At 47.2% G+C, this 17,814-nt stretch overlaps 1 protein-coding gene across 1 annotated transcript; it reads right to left on the bottom strand.

Annotated features, from left to right (window-relative positions):
- Positions 1 to 327: 327 nt before the first annotated feature.
- Positions 328 to 1,347, bottom strand: UCRPA7_7256 (putative short chain dehydrogenase protein; the record flags this gene model as incomplete). Its single annotated transcript, XM_007919789.1, has 5 exons — positions 328 to 596; positions 650 to 772; positions 926 to 1,040; positions 1,107 to 1,222; positions 1,323 to 1,347. 5 exons carry the CDS (start codon positions 1,345 to 1,347, stop codon positions 328 to 330), a joined length of 648 nt encoding a protein of 215 aa, XP_007917980.1.
- Between the last annotated feature and the right edge of the window lie 16,467 nt (positions 1,348 to 17,814).

The raw sequence follows: 17,814 nt of genomic DNA, 5'->3' as shown, positions 1-17,814 counted from the left end.
AGGGTTCGCAACCTGTGACACTCTTTCTCTAACCAAGATAGCCTAAACCTATTCTATTCTCTATCATAATACTTATAAAGAGTTATTATTTTTAAATATATTATCTATATATTTAAGCTAGTTTTGATTATCTTTTTAAGTTATTTTAAGTTATTTTAAGATATCTTAAGTAATATCTAAATAATCGCTGAGTAGTGACTAAGTAAAGTGGTGATAGGTTAGGTGAACTAGGACTTAAACCACTCCTTTGTATGGTTCTGATTTTATATTGATCTGTCTATGAATTGATGTATGAGATAAACAAGCTCAAAATTTGTTCAGATCCTGTCACCAAGGCAGAGTCTCTCCTCGCCAGTCTAGAAACGAACCGGAGTCCTTCATATCTACCGACTCCATGACCTTGACCATACCAGCGATGCACTCTTCCATCTTATCTCGCGATCTGAAATTAGTGAGTCTTGTGGCGACATATCCCGGATTTAACGCTATGGCTGTAACATTGTCATCGTTCATCTGATATTCCTTCGCTAGAGTGACGGTTAACATATTCAGCGCCGCTTTGGACATACGGTAGGCAAGATCCTCGCCCTTGCACACTGTCAACCATAGTCAGATAGGATCATGTAGAATACACTGCAAGCCCTCTTACTTGTGATAGAGCCAGCATTGGACGAGATATCGATCAGTTTACCCCGAGCCAGTTTGAGATTGGGGTGGAAGTATTTTGCGGTGAGGAATGGTCCCTGGGCGAAGAGAATGAGAGCCTGTATGCCTATATGCCAGGGTCTACTTACGACCGTGTTGATGACATATTTCTCCGTCAAAAGCTCAGCACTGTGCTCATACCAATTCAGGCTCGGGACCAAGACCTAAGGCCAGGACGAGATTAGAAAGGGCTTAGACTCTGGTATGAATATATACTTACCAGCGATATTGACAAGCATGTCGAGCGGTCCATCACCAAAACGCTGGGCAGCATCGGCTATGGTTTGCTCCCTGGCAAGATCAATTTCTAGGATCTGCGACGCCACTGCCTCTATCTGCATAATAAGATCAATTGATTAGAGGCCTTGAATGTCGCGCTTGTATGTAAAGAGTCGACTTACCTCTTTAAAGGAGGGGTCGTCTGAAGATCTGGTCTGGGGCCGCACCGTTGCGATGACGTTCCAATCTCGCGAGGCTAGTGCGTGCGCCAGATTGAAACCAATACCGCGATTGGCACCTTCGAAACAATATTAGCACGAAGATCCATGAAATTATCCATATCATTCTCAGGGTAGCTTAAGGCTGCAGGCAGGCGTGACTGATTTTTTACTACTGACCAACAAGCAGCACTGTGCGAGGCATTACGATGGTGTATTGGTTTGTGTGGACCAAGCGTGCTGGGTAAGCCAAAAGATTAACGAGAAGTGCAAGACGAGAGGCACTGCGAAAGGACGCCGTCATCGATATAGGTTGGTAGGCTGTTTGACTGAAAACGGAATTAAATGTGGTTGTCGAATTGGGCTGAAATGAGAAAATTGAGGAGATTGGGGGGCAGGGCAGACGGGATCGAAGGGTGTGTAATTAATGCTGCTACGAGCCGAAAGCTAAATTGGTACGACGCACATGCACGTCTACCTCAGGTAGGTCCTGTAGTCACAATCCTCGACTGACCTCTTCCTCATGGCTGTGGGTGGGCTGGGTTTCCATCCATTGGTGATTTTCGAAAGACCAGGTGGAAGTAGAATAAAGCCCAAGGCCAATCATGGCTTTAAGTGATGAAAATCAGGCGGGTTTGGCGGCACGCACCTTGCAGCAACCTCAGCCACCATCTTCTCCATGTTGGAATATTGACATGGAGGCGCGAAAAGGTCTGGTGTGGTAGGTCCGGATATCCAGAAAGCCCTATGATCAGGCATGTCTTGGCCAATCTTCTTCGAAACGGGAATTCTTTGCATTCATTAATGAGTACGGCTCGTTGGGTACGGCAGCCTTCCTCTTCATCTTCAGGAAGAATATGTAAGAGCAGTGCCATGTCCCATGGATAGTCATGGAGAGTCCAGCCTTCTCCTCTATGTTACTCCACACACTACCTCCCCTACGTAAGTACTTCTGGGAAACATAAATGGGATAATGAAATAGGGTTTTATAGACTTTGAGAGACGGTAGGTGAGTTCTTGTCAAAGGGGCCTCTTTCTCCAACCAAGGTGGCCCAAACCCGTTCCGTTCCCTATCATAGCACTCATAAAGAGTTGTCATTTTCAAATATACTGCCTACATGCCTAAGCCAGTTTTGATTATCCTCTTAAGCTATCTTAAGCTACCTTAAGATGTCCTGAGTGGTGTCTGAGTAGTGACTGAGTAGCGACTGAGTAAAGTGACGACGGGTTAGGTGAGCGACTGGGGTTGGCGAGGGCAACTTTTGGGATATATAACACTTATATTTCATTGGGTGTAGACTCCTACTAGCGTAGAAAGTGCTAGAAGTCTTGGCGTAACTATTATCCCGGTGATGAAGTAATTGGATAGACGAGCAATGGGATGAAATCCTTTGGAGTGATGAGACATGGGCACAGCCTGGTAGACACACTCGCATGAGAGTCACCCTCAAGCGTGGAGAAGAGAACCATAAGGACTGTGTAATATCACGTCATAAGAAGAAGATAGGATGGATGTTTTGGGGATTAATAAGTGGCAGGATGGACGGCATAATGGACTATTCTGGGAGAAGTACTGGGAGACTATTAATGAGGGTTATATTGTGGGATTATTATTCTTGTGGTGAATGAGATCTTACAGCACTATCCAGACTTATAGACCCAGCAAGATAATGCACCGGGGCATGCTTCTGCTTTCACAAGGGCTGCAATTAAAGCTGCAGAGCTAATAGTGATTCAATGGCCTCTCTGCTCCCCAGACATCAATCCTATTGAGATGGTTTGGGACGATATGAAGGATTATATTCAAGAGTATTATCTCAAGTGCATAGCAGCTATAAGAGAATAAGGCAGACAATTCAGAAAGTTTGGGAGTCAATTATTCATGATAAAAATTCGAGAGCTTGTGTATAGCATGAGAGAGGTGCCAAGCAGTGATAGATGCAGAAGGATGGTATACAACATATCAAAGCGGCACCACTAAGAATAGACACCTGTTTTTACAATTATCACCCCTGATACGAGGTATAAGGAATATTAAAATGTATTAAAGTATTGCAGTTATTTTAGATTAATGTAACGGTCCTGGGTTGTATATACCTAAGTACGTCGGTTAGTATCAAGAATGAAGTGAGTAATAGCACGTGATCCTTCTATGAGAATAGAAGACGTTACAACCAAAGGTAAAGAGATACTATTGCTATGAAAGGTAAGTTTGAGCACGAAGCTCCTATCTAATGGGTCGCAACCCGGCGTTAGATAGAACCTTTGTATCTTGGAAGCATCTACATGATAGGTGTGCTGGTAGCCGCTGCTAATTTCCTGACCGCCATTTCCGTGCTCACTAGATCAGTCCCTACTTCCATTTCCAAGTACTGCAGCGTTACAATTTTTGCATCCTTCTTAGACAACGCTTCTTTCCCAAGAAGATCCACAACTTTCAACATGAGGCCCATCTCCTTTCCTAAGCTAGGCCACAGTCGGTCAACAACCTCCAGATCACTGTGAACGTACATCGGCTCGATTTTCATGCCGTTCTTTTCCCCGACAAGATGAGCCCACGCATGTGCGTACAATTTCGGGTGCAAGCTGCTGGCGGTTACATGCCATGAGTGGAAGACCTTCGGCCTTGCTTACTAGACCATCAAAAGTCCGAATATGCCTTGTAGGACTCATCTTGGGCATAATTAATCGGGCGCCACTTTACGAGCCCCTCTTGCGCGTCAACCTCTCCTTTGCAGTCTTACCTCCAATTAGGAATGTCACCTCGTCAGACCATAAGATATTTAGCCACTCCACTGTCCAAAATATGTGTGCCATTGTCCAGAGGAATCGTCCAATAACTTGTGCTGCTGTGAGGTTGGGTTTTTGGCATGCTACGAATCTGTAGTAGCCTTTTGGTGAAGTCTATTGCGTGGGGTAATTAGAGGCAGCAACTCGAGCTCACTGACAAGCTCGTCGTAGTTCATAATCCTGTTCTCCCACTTCTCAGCACAATACTCAATAATCTCATCCATCTTAGAATCTGTAAGCTTCTGCGCAGGGCCTACTCTCCCTGGACGGGCGCGTTCAGGGGCATCATAGCTCAAGATACGCCTATTGTTGTTCTACCCAACTTATAACGCGTTTCTAGCATACAAGCTGGAATCTTTACAACCCAATGCAATTGGCGTATTGCTTCTTTGTGTTTTGTAGGGATCTCATCACACTTATGGTGCTCAAAATCAAGGGGGGAGTAGTAGTTATGGTTATGATGATTTAATTAGGTTCGGATGTGGGAGAGCCTGAAAAGGAGCCTGAAGGCACAGTCCTACGGTAGCGGGCTTGTTATGCAGCTCAGTGCCCAAATCACTGTCATATAACTGGGATAATGAGCTCTCAAGGTAATTCTTCTTTAAAGTGTACTCTGGTTCAGAAACAGCTATCGCTACGAGGCCTTGTTGGATTCCTTCAAGATTGAATCGATGATCTTTGCAATAGCCCAAACCTTCTCTTCTTCGTATTTTCTAGCTACAATTTGCAAACCCACTGGCGCACCATCATAAGCCTTGGGGTCATCTATATCATCAGGATTCGGTAAGCGAGCCTCTGGGACGAGTTCATGTTCTATTACTTACACCACTTCCAATTCTTTTCGTCGAGGGCATTCAATGGAACGTAATTTGGATCCGGGACATCAACCCTTTCGTCAGCCTTAGTGACAGGAATCACAGCAGTACAGTAGTCCAGTAGATTGACGACTTCCGTGTAACCTATCAGATGTCATTCATTGGCTTTCTGTCATCGAATCCGAGTGGAAGAAAACCGCAGAAAAGGATGCATTCAGGGCTGGAACAAACCTGTGTAGAGATAACGTCCAGGCATGATGGCTGCATGGGGAGCCACGGGCATTATGTATGCATCGACGTCTTGACCTAGTACGGTCGATTAGCATTTTCTTTTTGGTGGACACCTTAGAAATGGTATACCATCATCTAGAGCTGTCGTGTTCCAGTAGTCTGCGTACGCTTCGCAACTCTCACGTGCTTGGATACTGAGCTCTTGACAGCGGATCGCAGAAAATGGAGGCTGAAGTTTGAAGACTTCCTGCAGTGGGGCTATAAGCGGCTCGCCGGACAAATCTAATTGCTTGTGAACATCATGTCCACCATCAGATTGTAGAAAGAAGAGCTGTACCGCTGTAAGCTTAACTGAAACTCAGTGGATAAAGTGTCTTGCATACATGAATTTGAGCAGCTGGTTGGTGGGGAGGAGGATTCCAGTCAATGACCTAAAGATCCATTAGAATTCGTGATTACATGAAATGGTTGATTTCAAAACTACTTTGTGGCCCGCTTCAGTTATAGCATCTCGTACTATCTGAAGACCTCGAGTGACTGGTGGATGCGGGGTCATATAGCCATCGTTGGAAAGAATTCCTAGCTTCAGAGGCAACTTTGCGTTTGACCTACCTTCTGAAGTCGCCCGTGCCAAGGTTTGTTGTTCTAGTTCAAGCCTCCAGGGTATAGGGACAACATTTGGATCGCGTAGCCAAGGCTTGGTGGAGAGTAGTGCGGAGGTAACCAGCTTCAGAGCTCCGATCGAAGTGGCCATAACTCCGACCGAAGATGGACCACTTAGTTGTCCTGGATTCTAGGGGCTCGAAGTCAGTTCTCCACTCGTCATGATTTCGTGAAGTCTACCCACAGTGTTGGCAACATCTCGGTAGGACAATCGGTTGTGGGTAGGTTTGAGGGAATATATTCCACAAAATGCAGCAGGAATCCTTAGAGAGCCACCAATGTCTGTCCCAAGGCCCACGGAGCTACCTCTCAAAGCCTGGAGAGCGCCTTCGCCTGTTGTGTTGCATTAGCTTATATTGATGGGAGTCCAGTAGCAGAAGTCGGTGAGGAAATATGTACCACCAGAGGATCCACCACACGAAAGTTCCTGGTTGACGGGATTGAGCGTCTGGCCAATTATGTTATTGATCGTCTCTCCACACTATAAGCAATTAGTCCCCAATTGTATTTGGATATGGAACCAAGATACTTACCATAAGAGTCTGTGGGAGACTTGTCTGCAACAAGTAACGGTAATGTTAGCAAACTGCATGGATATGACTTTTATTCAGAGTGTAACATTTTGATGTTACCTTGCAGTACAAAACAGCTCCTGTTGAGTACAACTCGCCGACAACCTGACTCTCAACTTTATGAGTTCTCGCTTCATCTGTGTTCCCTTCAAAAGTATCAATCCATCCAATATATCCCATTGTGGTGTCATTGCCTTTGACGTGAAACTGATCCTTAAGACTGATGGGAAGACCATGTAAAGTACCAATTGTTCGGCCATGTTCGGAGAGATACTGGTCTAGAAATTTGGCGCGGGCAATCGCTTCTTCGAAGAAGATCTCGTGAAGACAATTATTCTGACACGATAAACGTATTAGCGTTGTAATAGACATAAGAAAATTGCTAAGAGGAAAGTGTGAAATCAACAATAAGTGTACTTGCGATCTGATGGGCAACTGCAGCTGTTTTGCAATATGCATTCGCAACCTCGAGACTCGACAAGGACTTCGATGCGATTTTTCTGACGAGGCTTTCGCTGTCCAACTCAACTATCTCCACTTCTCTTTCGAGAAGAAAGGATCGGATAAATGGCCCTGTGATATTTCTCGTCGTCCTAGCTCGATCACAGTCTTCAGCACTGATGCGCCATTCGGATGGTATTTTTGATGCCGTTTGGGCCACCTTGTGTGCGGCTCGCTCTCGCCATGACCCGTTAGACATAGCGTGAGAAAGGGATCAACTATTTGAAAAGGATCTTTCAAAACAAGTGCTTGTAGCGGTGGATTATGTTTGCTGGAGATAATTTCGAGCTTAGCGGAAGGTCTTAGGGGTGGGCAACCAACAGATATGTATGTCAGGTCGTACGGGAAGAGTGGGTTTCGATACTATAAATAGTAATTTGAGCCAGTTTGGCCTCTCGGCCCCGTACATCTGTGAGCGACCTTGTCCAATACTCAAGACGACAAATTGCTTCTTCCCGTTCAGCTGCAATTTTGACGCCCAGCGGCCCAGCGCCTGTCAAAGATGGCGTGCACACGTTCACTTGCATTGGTTACATCCACGCGGGCCAAAATTACTCAGACCATCCAACCTGCGTTGGTGTCGGCAGCACTTGTGTCATTTCACTAGAATTAGGAAATACTCAACTGCAGCGCCCCGTTTGTTTGATGGTGACTATCAGCCACAGGCCTCTAAGAGCAACTAAATGAGGACGAAAGCGAGTTGAAATCCTGGTATGGCAACGCAGCTCCCAGCCGAGATAATCTGCATAATTCTGAGGTAGAGGTGGCGTAAACGCTCGGGCAGTGCGATGCGTCCCAAGTATGGAAATAAGGACTTGGTTGAGCGTGGAGCCTCGTCTGTCTGGCTCCCTCATTTTCAGTCATAAGTAACTCCATTCCTTTTGGAGTGCCGACTGCCTTTCGATTCGATATTTCTGTCGCACAGAATCGGGGTTTTTATATATCCTCCTCGGAGCGTCAAGCTTTCGGCGTTCATAACAAAGCTCAGCGGCTACGATATATCACTGTCCATAGGACAGTTTTCTTGATGAACATATTCCTAGAGCTTGGAGCCCTCGAGTGATTTCCCCTTCTCCATCCATCATTCAATCATTCACAGTTTCCTTCGAATCTCTTTCTGGGAAAGCTATGAGCTATGAGGCCCGAGAAAGTGTTCAGCTGGCGGGAACAGCTCCCTGCGCCGTTCAACAAGCCTAGCCCCGTCATCAAACGCCGAGTGTCTGTGAGTAACTTAGCAGACTCTGGGAAGTATTTGAGAGATGGTGAGCTGGTGACCTCGCACAAGCGGAGAAATTCTACCTGTGGGGCATTGGACCGAGCGGATCGCAGAGTCAACTGGGAGAAATTTATCCATGAGCAGTTCAGAAAGGCACGCTCCGAGCAAAGTGCATTAGCTTTCGAGAAACTTAAAAGGTAGTCCCCCGAATATTTGTTTGACTGTCGGCTAACTAGGACGTCACTCAAAGGATCAAGCGCTGGAAGTCTCGAGTCAATTCTATAACGCAAGAATCGGTGGATAACCCGAAGGACAAGCTCTTCTTCGAGGACCTGCGTATGCGCTCTATAGCATCTAAAGCTGCCCTTGACGAACCCACACGAACGGAAATTCTTGCATTGACTTCTGAATGCTTTCCACGAATTGAAGAGTCCTCCGTAGTGATAATCGAATACTCGCGGAACTCCATGCGAAGATCAGAGTTCACTCTCGAAGAAGTGCTTTCATCGGAGCACATCCTACAGCCAGGTGATTGTGTCGATCGCGTGAGGTGGATCTTCGTCGAATACTACAAAACTGGTAGCTTTTGGGGATCTGACCTTAGGTTCTCGCAATGGGGCACTGATCCAGCCTTATTCGAGAAGTCGCCAATTGTGATGTTGCAAGAACGTCTGAGGGAGCTAGATCGCAGAGCTGGTCGGGCGACTCTTGAAGATGAAGACATGCCAGGTATTGATTCCTCGGTTGACAGGTTGTTCTACACTTTTCTGACAGAGCTCTGTTAGGCTACAAGCGAATTGGGAAATACTACCGAGAAGCTCCTGGATGTCCGGAATATCTAGGGCTCCGGGTCAGTCCGACACAGTGGCTCAGATCGGAGAAATATATGCTCCTTCTGGAATACCTAGATCGTCACCCGAGCTTGTCGGAAGAGCTACAGAGCCCCTATTTGACGGATTTGAAGTATGGTCTTTCCTATATCCGGGCAGTCCAGCTGCTCAAAGAGGCAGCATATCAGGCCAGACCCGGTCTCCGGGAAGTCCACCAATATGCGGCTAAAGAAGACGTCTATGCATATGGTAGCTGGGATGATCATGTCGAAAGACTAGAGTTTTACAGAGAACATACCTTACTAAGCTCTGGCTCCCCTCGACTACTGAAAGTCGTTGCAGATCGACTACTTCGCCCCGAAGATCCACTACGTCAACAACCGGACTGCGCACTACTCTATTACACTTTGGCGCGAGTCTCGATTGAAAACGATGAGATGATGCAGGACGCTCCTGAAAGAGCGCTGAACAAGGTGTTTGCAAGTCTCAAGAATAAACGTGCTGTCGACAGGAAACACGTGGAATTGATCTTCAGCCTTCAGCAGGCCGTTCTCGATGGACTCGAATACCTTGAGGAGAACAAACGTGAGCTTCCCATATGGGGAATCCCGCCTTTCGAAAATCATCAGGTCCGTTTTCACCCCGACCATAGCCCCTCGAAAGCCATGCGCGGTTTAATTCAACAAGAGATGGATCTAGTGGAAAAAGACTTCAACAACATCATTCACCACTGGGGAACACTGAAGAGCAAAGTTGATCGTCATTTGGATGTACTTCTCCAGTTTCGAGTCCTCGAGCAGCAAGAACTTGCCATCGATCAGCGAAACATAGCCACCAAACAGCAGAACATGGCAGTAGAAGAGGCTAAAAGGTCTGGAGTGCAGGCAAGATCGATTTTGGTGTTCACTGCCCTCACAATTGTCTTCCTCCCGCTCACATTCTTCACCTCCTGCTTTGGAATGGGCCTCTCGGATCTCTCCAACTTTGGTTCCAAGCTTTTCTGGACAGTCACCGGTCCAATATCCATTGGCATCATCATCATGGTATTCGCTATTGTGAGAATCATGAACGGTGGACAACAGCACGATGAGGAAAAGGCTTTGGGGCTAAATGATGGTCGTAAGTCGGAGTCATCTTGGAGGTCTGGTCTGAGATGGAGAGGGAACAAGCTAAAAGCTGTATAAATTTGATAGAGAAGCTATAGCATTGACGACTTCTCTGGAGATTGTCCAACGTAAAGATAGTTATCAGCCTCGAGGTTCAAAAACTGTGGTAACATTCGGCCACCGACAAGGTCTTCAATAGCCGACCCATACTTGATCAGCAGATGCTCCTGCATTGCAGTCTGGATGATCCCCATTCCAAATGGAACGCCCGTATTATTGACACCGACCGGAATGGTAATCATTGGATAACCGGCTTTCGCTGCAACTGAGCAGGCGACTCCGCCTTCTACTTGTAAAGGCACAAGCAGACCGTCCAAGGATTTCCCCTCAAATTGTAGCGCTGCATCAATACCCTCTTCCCTCGATTTCTGCCGAATATACTCCAGTGCCTTGAGATAGACATCCTCGGGCCAGTCTTTCGACTCAATACATTTGTCGAAGTTGTCTTGACCAGTTGGCCATGCTGGATGTGTTCTAGGGATGCCTCCCTCTTGAGCAGTGTGTTGGATATTGTAAGCAACTACATCTTCGAGTGAATTGATACTTCCGCTATTGACGGCAAGTTGGCTGAGATACGATTGCAGGCTGCGATAAAACTCTGTCCTTACGACCTCGAATTCCGATAGCTTCGAGCCCGGTTTGCCATCGCCATATCCCCAGTCCCAGCCATCCGGAGGAACTATCTCATCGGCACTTGGGAAGTCAACCTTGAAAACCTGTGCACCGGCTCCTTCAATCTTACGAATCAACTCCATGAGAGAATTGTAATCGACCCTTCCAGCTTTTTGACATGCTGTTTCCCACACTCTCTTCCATGGCATGCCGAATCTTGCCCCGACCAGAGCATGTTTAGTGCTGAGCCAGGAAGTGTAAAGAACTGGCTGCACATGGTGATTGTCAATATCCAGGACCACGAGTTTCTCCTGGATAACATCTAAGACAATGGTCGCGTCCTCCACTGATCGACCAAAAGGGCCGACGGTGTCCATACTCGGAGATTCTGGGATGACGCCCTCATTGGACGTTAGTCCAACTGTGGGCTTTATGCCCACTACGGCATTGCGATCTGCGGGAAACATGATGCTCCCGTCCGTCTCCGTGCCGATACTAAATGCACACATGTTCGCGGCAAGTGAACTGGCGCTTCCGGAGCTTGAGCCTCCTGCATGGTGGGCAAGATTGTACGGATTTCGGTTTTGTCCGCCTCGAGAAGAGTAACCTTCCGCGTAATAGGATGCCCGCATTGAAGCAAACTCGGACAGGTTCGCTTTGGCGAGAAGTAGAGCTCCAGCGTCCCGCAAGAGAGTAACAATGCGTGCATCTGCAGCAACAATAGTACCTTGCAACGCAGCACACCCTGCAGTCGTCTGCATCTTATCCTTGGTGGCGATGTTGTCTTTGAGGATATAAGGGATCCCATGTAGGCGACTTCTGACAACGCCATTCTTTCGTTCTTTATCGAGTTGGTCGGCAATTTCCAAGGCATCTGGATTCGTCTCAATAACAGCCCTCAAACGAGGGTTGACGAGTTCAACCCGACGAAGGTAGCACTGGGCTAGTTCCCTGGATGTGAAGGATGAGTTGCTTAGATAATCTTGCAACTGCGGTATCGAGCACTCTTCAATATCGATCCCACGACACATTGGCATGCGCAAGCATGTCCTAGAGGTGCTTCGGGTCATTTGACGGAAGAAAGTGGGAAGGCGAATTGAAGTGTTATTTGGTTCTGGGTGTAAATAGGGAGCGTGGATCTCTTTGTACCGTAATAATCAAAATCAAGTCCACAACACAATGCATCTGAGATGATGACACTCCTCATCGGCCCACTTTTGACGAATTGATCTACTAGTCCTATATTGGTTAGCGGCCGCTGATGTCACGATAACAGTACAGCTGGGGGAGACAGAGTTAGTTGTCCATTCAACTTTGGGAGAAAATAATAAATGAGTTTGTCTCGCTGACTCCTTTTCTATGCTACATTAGCAAGCCTGTCAAAAATTAGCAGGAGAAAAAGCAGAAATCTGCTGCGCAGCTCGTCCGCTTGCCAGAGGCGAACAAGCGCGTTTCTCTCCTCCTCCACCATCTCTCTCCACCGTCTCTCGACCACAGCTCCTCTCGACCACCGCCTGCGTCATTCCTCCAAATACCAACTCCACAACGTGCATCGCACAACCTTTCAAGATGCTGGCCGAAGACCATTCTCGTCTGCAAAAGATTGATGAGCTGTACGATTTGCCGCTTGATCAATGTATCTCTCTTCCACAGGTAAGTTTGCTAGGTGCATATTTTGTGCGAAGGCTGATGAATAATATGATAGCTTGTCGTCATGGGCGATCAATCGAGCAGTAAAAGTTCAGAACTCGAAGGCTTAACTTGGCTTCCATTCCCTAGAGATTCCGGTCTCTGTGCCCGCTTCCCGACTCAGAATTGTTTTCAAGCGGTCTAAAGTCCAGACGACAGAAGTTAGTATCACAGCTACTCACGGGCAGGATGAATCGAAGATAGATGCGATATCAAAGTTCGGGAAACAGCAACTGGACGCTTTAGACCAGAAGACCTTCTCAGACATCCTAGCAGAGGCCAGCGTATACTCAAAAGCAGACCGCGCCAGGCTAACCCCTTTCGTGCGCGTACACAGGCATCGGAATGTATGGGCCTTTCATTGCCAGGGCTTAGTCGTGAACTTGATACATGGTCCTTCTCTCAGATTATCCTGAAGATTGAGCTCTCGGGACCAGAATATGAGCACTTCAGCAGCCACGGAACTAGGTTGGAGGCACGGCACGGAGTTGAGGTTAGAGATGTTGTGAGCATCTATAAGAAGCTACATTATGACTTATCGACGTCTTGGTCCTCGGAAAATCGGCCTTTACCACGGTGTCATACAGCGGCAAGACTCTTAAATCTATCTTTGAAGATCCCGATATCCCCAAATGCCTTGGGGACGTACGGAACGACGCCGAGGCGCTGTGGGCTCTTTACCATGTCGGTCTCGCTGGCGTAACTGACATCCAATTCCTGGAAATGCGTCTCGCGCCAGCAATATTTCTACTTCTATTTCTATTTCTGGTTCTGGTTCTGGTTCCGGCTCTGGCTCGTCTGTCTCTACCGCAGCACTTACGCTTCCTCCCACGTTTCGCTTTTCCCTAGAGCTTATCAAGGATACTAGATTTTTTGGGGGCAGGTTTGCGACGAGTCGCTGTGCTCTTGGAGCGCGGAGCAGTTGGCACACATAAGTAGAAGAGACAGACAAAAGTTGTCATTTATAGTGCGTGAACATAATAGGAAGTTTTCGAGAACATCTCTGCTAGCTGCTAGCTGCACAAACTAGACTAGGAAATAATGGCAGAGGAGGGGACTAAAGGGTTTATGTAGCCTTCTCGCTCTGCCCTCACAGAACCGCTCTATGGCCCACTGTATACTCCTACCATGCCATGCTCCGGACGTCCTCACTATCAAAAACGCCTTGGCGTCAATGCTGTCCTTCTCATGCATTCTTAATCCCTCGTAGCCAAGATTGCAAAAGCCTCACGCTCTTTCATATGCAAATATGCCGGTGTGGATATGAAGTCCTTGCCGATCCCTTATGTTTGGGATGCGGAGTTATCAGGGGTGCTTTCAAACTCTAATGTTTTGCATAGCATGGTCTTAGGAATGAATACTGGAATTCTTGGTCGACTGGGGCGGAAACTAAATGCGGCCACCGTGGTGGACTCATTGTGATGAATGTGAGAGCTTGGTGATAACTGAGAAAGTGAGGCCGGGCGAGAAGTAGTCTCTCGTGTCGGCAGACTTGTCCACCTCGTTGTTATCATTATCGCCAGCAAAGGGTAGCGCGTCGTCCTGATAGATGGCGTCGTAGTTGCCCTAGGGGAGCCTTCTGATTGCTCAGAACGCCTCGAATTGTTTGGGCAATAAAGGTATTTCAGATTAGTGGTAACCTGCGGGTTTTGGGAGTGATTGGTCCATGGTCTGGCATAATATCGGCGGCAAGTACGTCTTTCTGTGCCCGCTCGGTGGCGACGTCTTCAAGGTCACCGCGCGTATTCAGGGGTTCCTCGAGGGCCAATCTTCTGGAGACTTTTGCTTGACGAGTATTGGGACCTTTGCTTGCCGATCTTCTAGGTCCTATAGCTGGCGGCCGAGGGCGAGACACAGGAATTTGCCATGTTTTCTGGGACTAGACTGGAGAGCTGTGTCTTATATGGTGTCATTACTCTCATTGGCGACGCTGCCTATCCGCTCTCCGGTGCTTTTGGTGTAGGTGCCAGCTTTGCGCTCGAGGACGTGTAGACACAAGGTAGTGAGGACTATCAGTGGGCGTGGGAGAAGGGATGACCTATAGTAGACGCGCTCGACCTGTTTCATCGCATTTGCTCGCCAACTTACCGTGAGCTTTACAGGGTGTAGATCATACAGCGGGAATCAACGTGCAGCTAGCAAAGGAGAACTTGCCAGCCAACAAAGAGATATCTAAGAGGGTTAGACGAACATAGGAGGGCATGGGTAATTGGATCATTATCAGGCGGACGAGGTACTTAACACGGCTATTCGTCACGCACAGGCATAATGGTAGGAACGGCTTTCCCCCCAATTCTATGATCATTTTAAGTGGTGGACACGTAGCGGAATCGCAGTTAGGTCTGGCTCTATTTCAAATGGACGGATCTCTGTTTCTCTCCCCTCTTCCTCTAGAATGGCTATTTTTAACTATTTCCCTCATCTTACTCACCCCATTCGGGCAGCCCTGTTTGTTGGTTGTTATATGTTTCTATCACAGTGTCAGGCCCGTTCTTGCATATACGAGTAAGGCAGAGTGAAAAGGGGTAGCCGAGCGGCTCTGCGACTCCTTATTGGCGGGCCTTTCTAAGTATCTCGATGGCTCTCTAAGCGTTTCCCCCGAGCCTGGCTGGCGCTTAGCTCGTGGCCGGCCCGGGCGTTTTGCACCGGGTCAGGCGATCCTGACGGGACATATATTGCTGCTGCTGCCTATGCCCTTACCTTGCGATGATTGGCTCTGAGGGTCATGTGCCTTTATGGTGCATAGACGATCGATAACAGATTCTCGCAAGATACTGAGCACGCCCTGATAGCCTGCTGCTACCGAAAAGTCTTGCCAGCCCGACTTCTTTTTAAACTCGGTTCTTTCGTCTGTTGGTTCATTCCTTTCGGGCTTCAATTCTATCGGCCTCAAAATATTTAAGAACAAACATTTGCCTACTTTTCATTCTCTAAATCAATATTTCCCTCTCTGTCCCTATGCAGTTCACTTGCTACTTCGCTACTCCCCTCTCAGTAAGTCTTTGACGTCTCTCAGAGTACAGTATCTAGAGTGGGGGGATACTCCCACTCGATTCTCTCGCCGACCCTTATAATACCAGGAAACGTGAGCTAACAGAGATGTAATATTAGGAGGATAGAGTCAAGAAAGTCATTACAGAATTCTCTAAAATCGGCGTTGAAGTGATAGAGAAATCACGCACAGACTCCACCGTCACTTTCACAGCGCCAAGTGGAGATAAATATCAAGACGCCTGCGATCTTCTCCAGTCATGGATTCCCAATGGCGAGCCAATCGTTTCTTACACCATCGTAGATTCGCCCTGATTTGCTTTTTCTTCATGGCTACGGGTGTCGGTGCGATGCCCCATGTGGAGGTGGCAGGTCCCGGTGAAATTCTACACTCGGTTCGCGAGGCAGCTCCTGACCTGCAGTCTACCTGGCATTTCAACTGCTACAGCCCGGGTCAGGCATGCCGTGGAACAGGAAATACCTCTGGGGGTGGTTCTGGCAGTGTTGGATGCAGCCCTATTGATTCCCGCGGTTGTTCTCAGTATAGCTTCGATGGTGGAGGTCAATTCAAGTTGTGCTTGTTCAGCGATGGAGAATGTACAAATGAGTTTGAGAGTGTTGATGGTGGAAAGGTCACTTGTATCGTACTTGGAACTGTACCGCATTCTTGGAAGGTAGTACTACGAGGACATAGCTGTACTTAGTTGACGACCTGTCAGGCCTAAGTCACGTTGTCAGGGTATCCCCAGCTCGTTCGTATGGAGTCACCCTACTTCGGAACAGTCTGTCTGGTTCCATCCAAGCGCAGCATTCTGCTTAAGATTGTAGATATCGTGGTGTCCTAGGCACCAATTGCCTTGATCAGTCTGCTAGATATCCAGCCTAGAGATTCTAAGACTACAGCATCAGTCTGTCTAGGGATCCTTGCCCATAGCCGGAGCGCTCGATATCCTTTACATCGCTTAACTCAGATTCGTCTTCTAGAACACCATTTCACGTCTATTATCTAAAGCAGAATAGCGACCTTTCTCCGAAAGGCCTTTGGATGATTGTTTAGAGCTATAGAATAAGTGTTAATAGCCTTTGACTTAAGGACTAGGTTATTAATGTCTAGAACGTTGTTATCTAAGTCATTATCATCTAGAATGCTATTATCTAGATCATTGAACTTTGGCCTAGTCTCAGAAGCTTAGACCATACTTGCGATGTATGCTGTACTGCGTTATAGCACTACTCTCAACAGGTATAGAGTGCACTGTAACATACTCCATCACGAAGACGAACTGCGTCCTCTGACTGGGAAGCGATTCGATCGAGCAACTGCTTCACACATGATTTCTGGTAACGCTGGTTTACCTGCCAATCTGACTTGATGATCCTCGATGCTAACGTCTTTTGTTCGACTTCGGCGGGCGAAGAGCTGGATCGTATACTTTGTTCGATTGTAATGCCACATTGTTCTATCATGGCGTCAACGTCATCCGCTGATTTTTGGATCCATTTTAAAAAAACATTGAGAAGTTGGAGCAATAGGAAGTAGTAATCGGACCTCTCTAGGTCATTATTATCAAACATGAGTTCGGTTCGAAATTCTGATAAGAGATCGTGAAACTATATTCCGTGTCAGCGTACTTCTGAATAGTTAGGTGGAGTAGTTAGACAGTGACAGTAGCAAATGGATCGACACCCTTCAATGGACCGTTCCAGTCCGCTTTCCATTGTTCAATACTCTCACACAGAAGGCCACTGCAACACGGCCACACCAGCAAAGAGAAAGCAGGACCGCAACCCGAAACGATCCCACGTGTCTTTCTCCAATATTGTAACGAATCTGGGGGTGTGCCAATCATAGCCATCGTCGACAACCTTGATTAGTAAACACCACATTCATCCAGCTTAGTCGAACTCCAAAGAGCAAACACGACACGATGTTCCACAAACTCATATCTTCTTGTTCCGTGGAAAGACTCAAATGTCCCTCCTCTCTTCTACAAAGAAGTCTGATCTCAAATAGGGAGGAGATAGATCAATGGATTTCATCCCACGTAATGAAGTCATGTGGTATTGAAGGTGAAAATCTGTAGCATCTCGGCTGTAGTTTTTGAGACAACATTCTGTTCTGCCTGACCAGTACGTCAAAGACCCTTGGTACCGTTCCAGAGGTACAATTCCCCTAATACTTATATATTGTCTTTGCTATATATAGAACTCTTATTCTCAGCAAAAAGCTGCTCAGATAGCACGCGGCAAAATGATCCCCAGGCCGACCAGAAGGCTGAGCGGTGGCGCTGGATTTCTTGCATCTTCTCCGCACATACCGGTCCTGGTTTAGAAGATCAAGTCTCTAAGTGGACAATATGCACTTGCTCCCTGGTAGAAGTGCCTCCCAGCCAGATGTGCCCGGTTATGCGAGGCGTACTAGTGCGCGAAGATTGCCCAGTGCGGTAAGGTTACTATAAAATTTCATTAGCTATCAGATGTTTGACCCTCGTGCTAGCTCTGGGTCTGTTAGTGATATATCTTAGTCTTTGGGAAAGGAGGCCTGCATAGTGCCAACAGCGGCCCATATACGCACCTCACATAGGCAGCTTGGGCG

Source organism: Phaeoacremonium minimum (genome assembly GCF_000392275.1).
Source record: "Phaeoacremonium minimum UCRPA7 unplaced genomic scaffold PA7_03_scaffold_504, whole genome shotgun sequence".
Taxonomy (NCBI): domain Eukaryota; kingdom Fungi; phylum Ascomycota; class Sordariomycetes; order Togniniales; family Togniniaceae; genus Phaeoacremonium; species Phaeoacremonium minimum.
The sequence above is the reverse complement of the archived record's forward strand: the minus strand, read 5'-3'. Positions and strand labels throughout refer to the sequence as shown.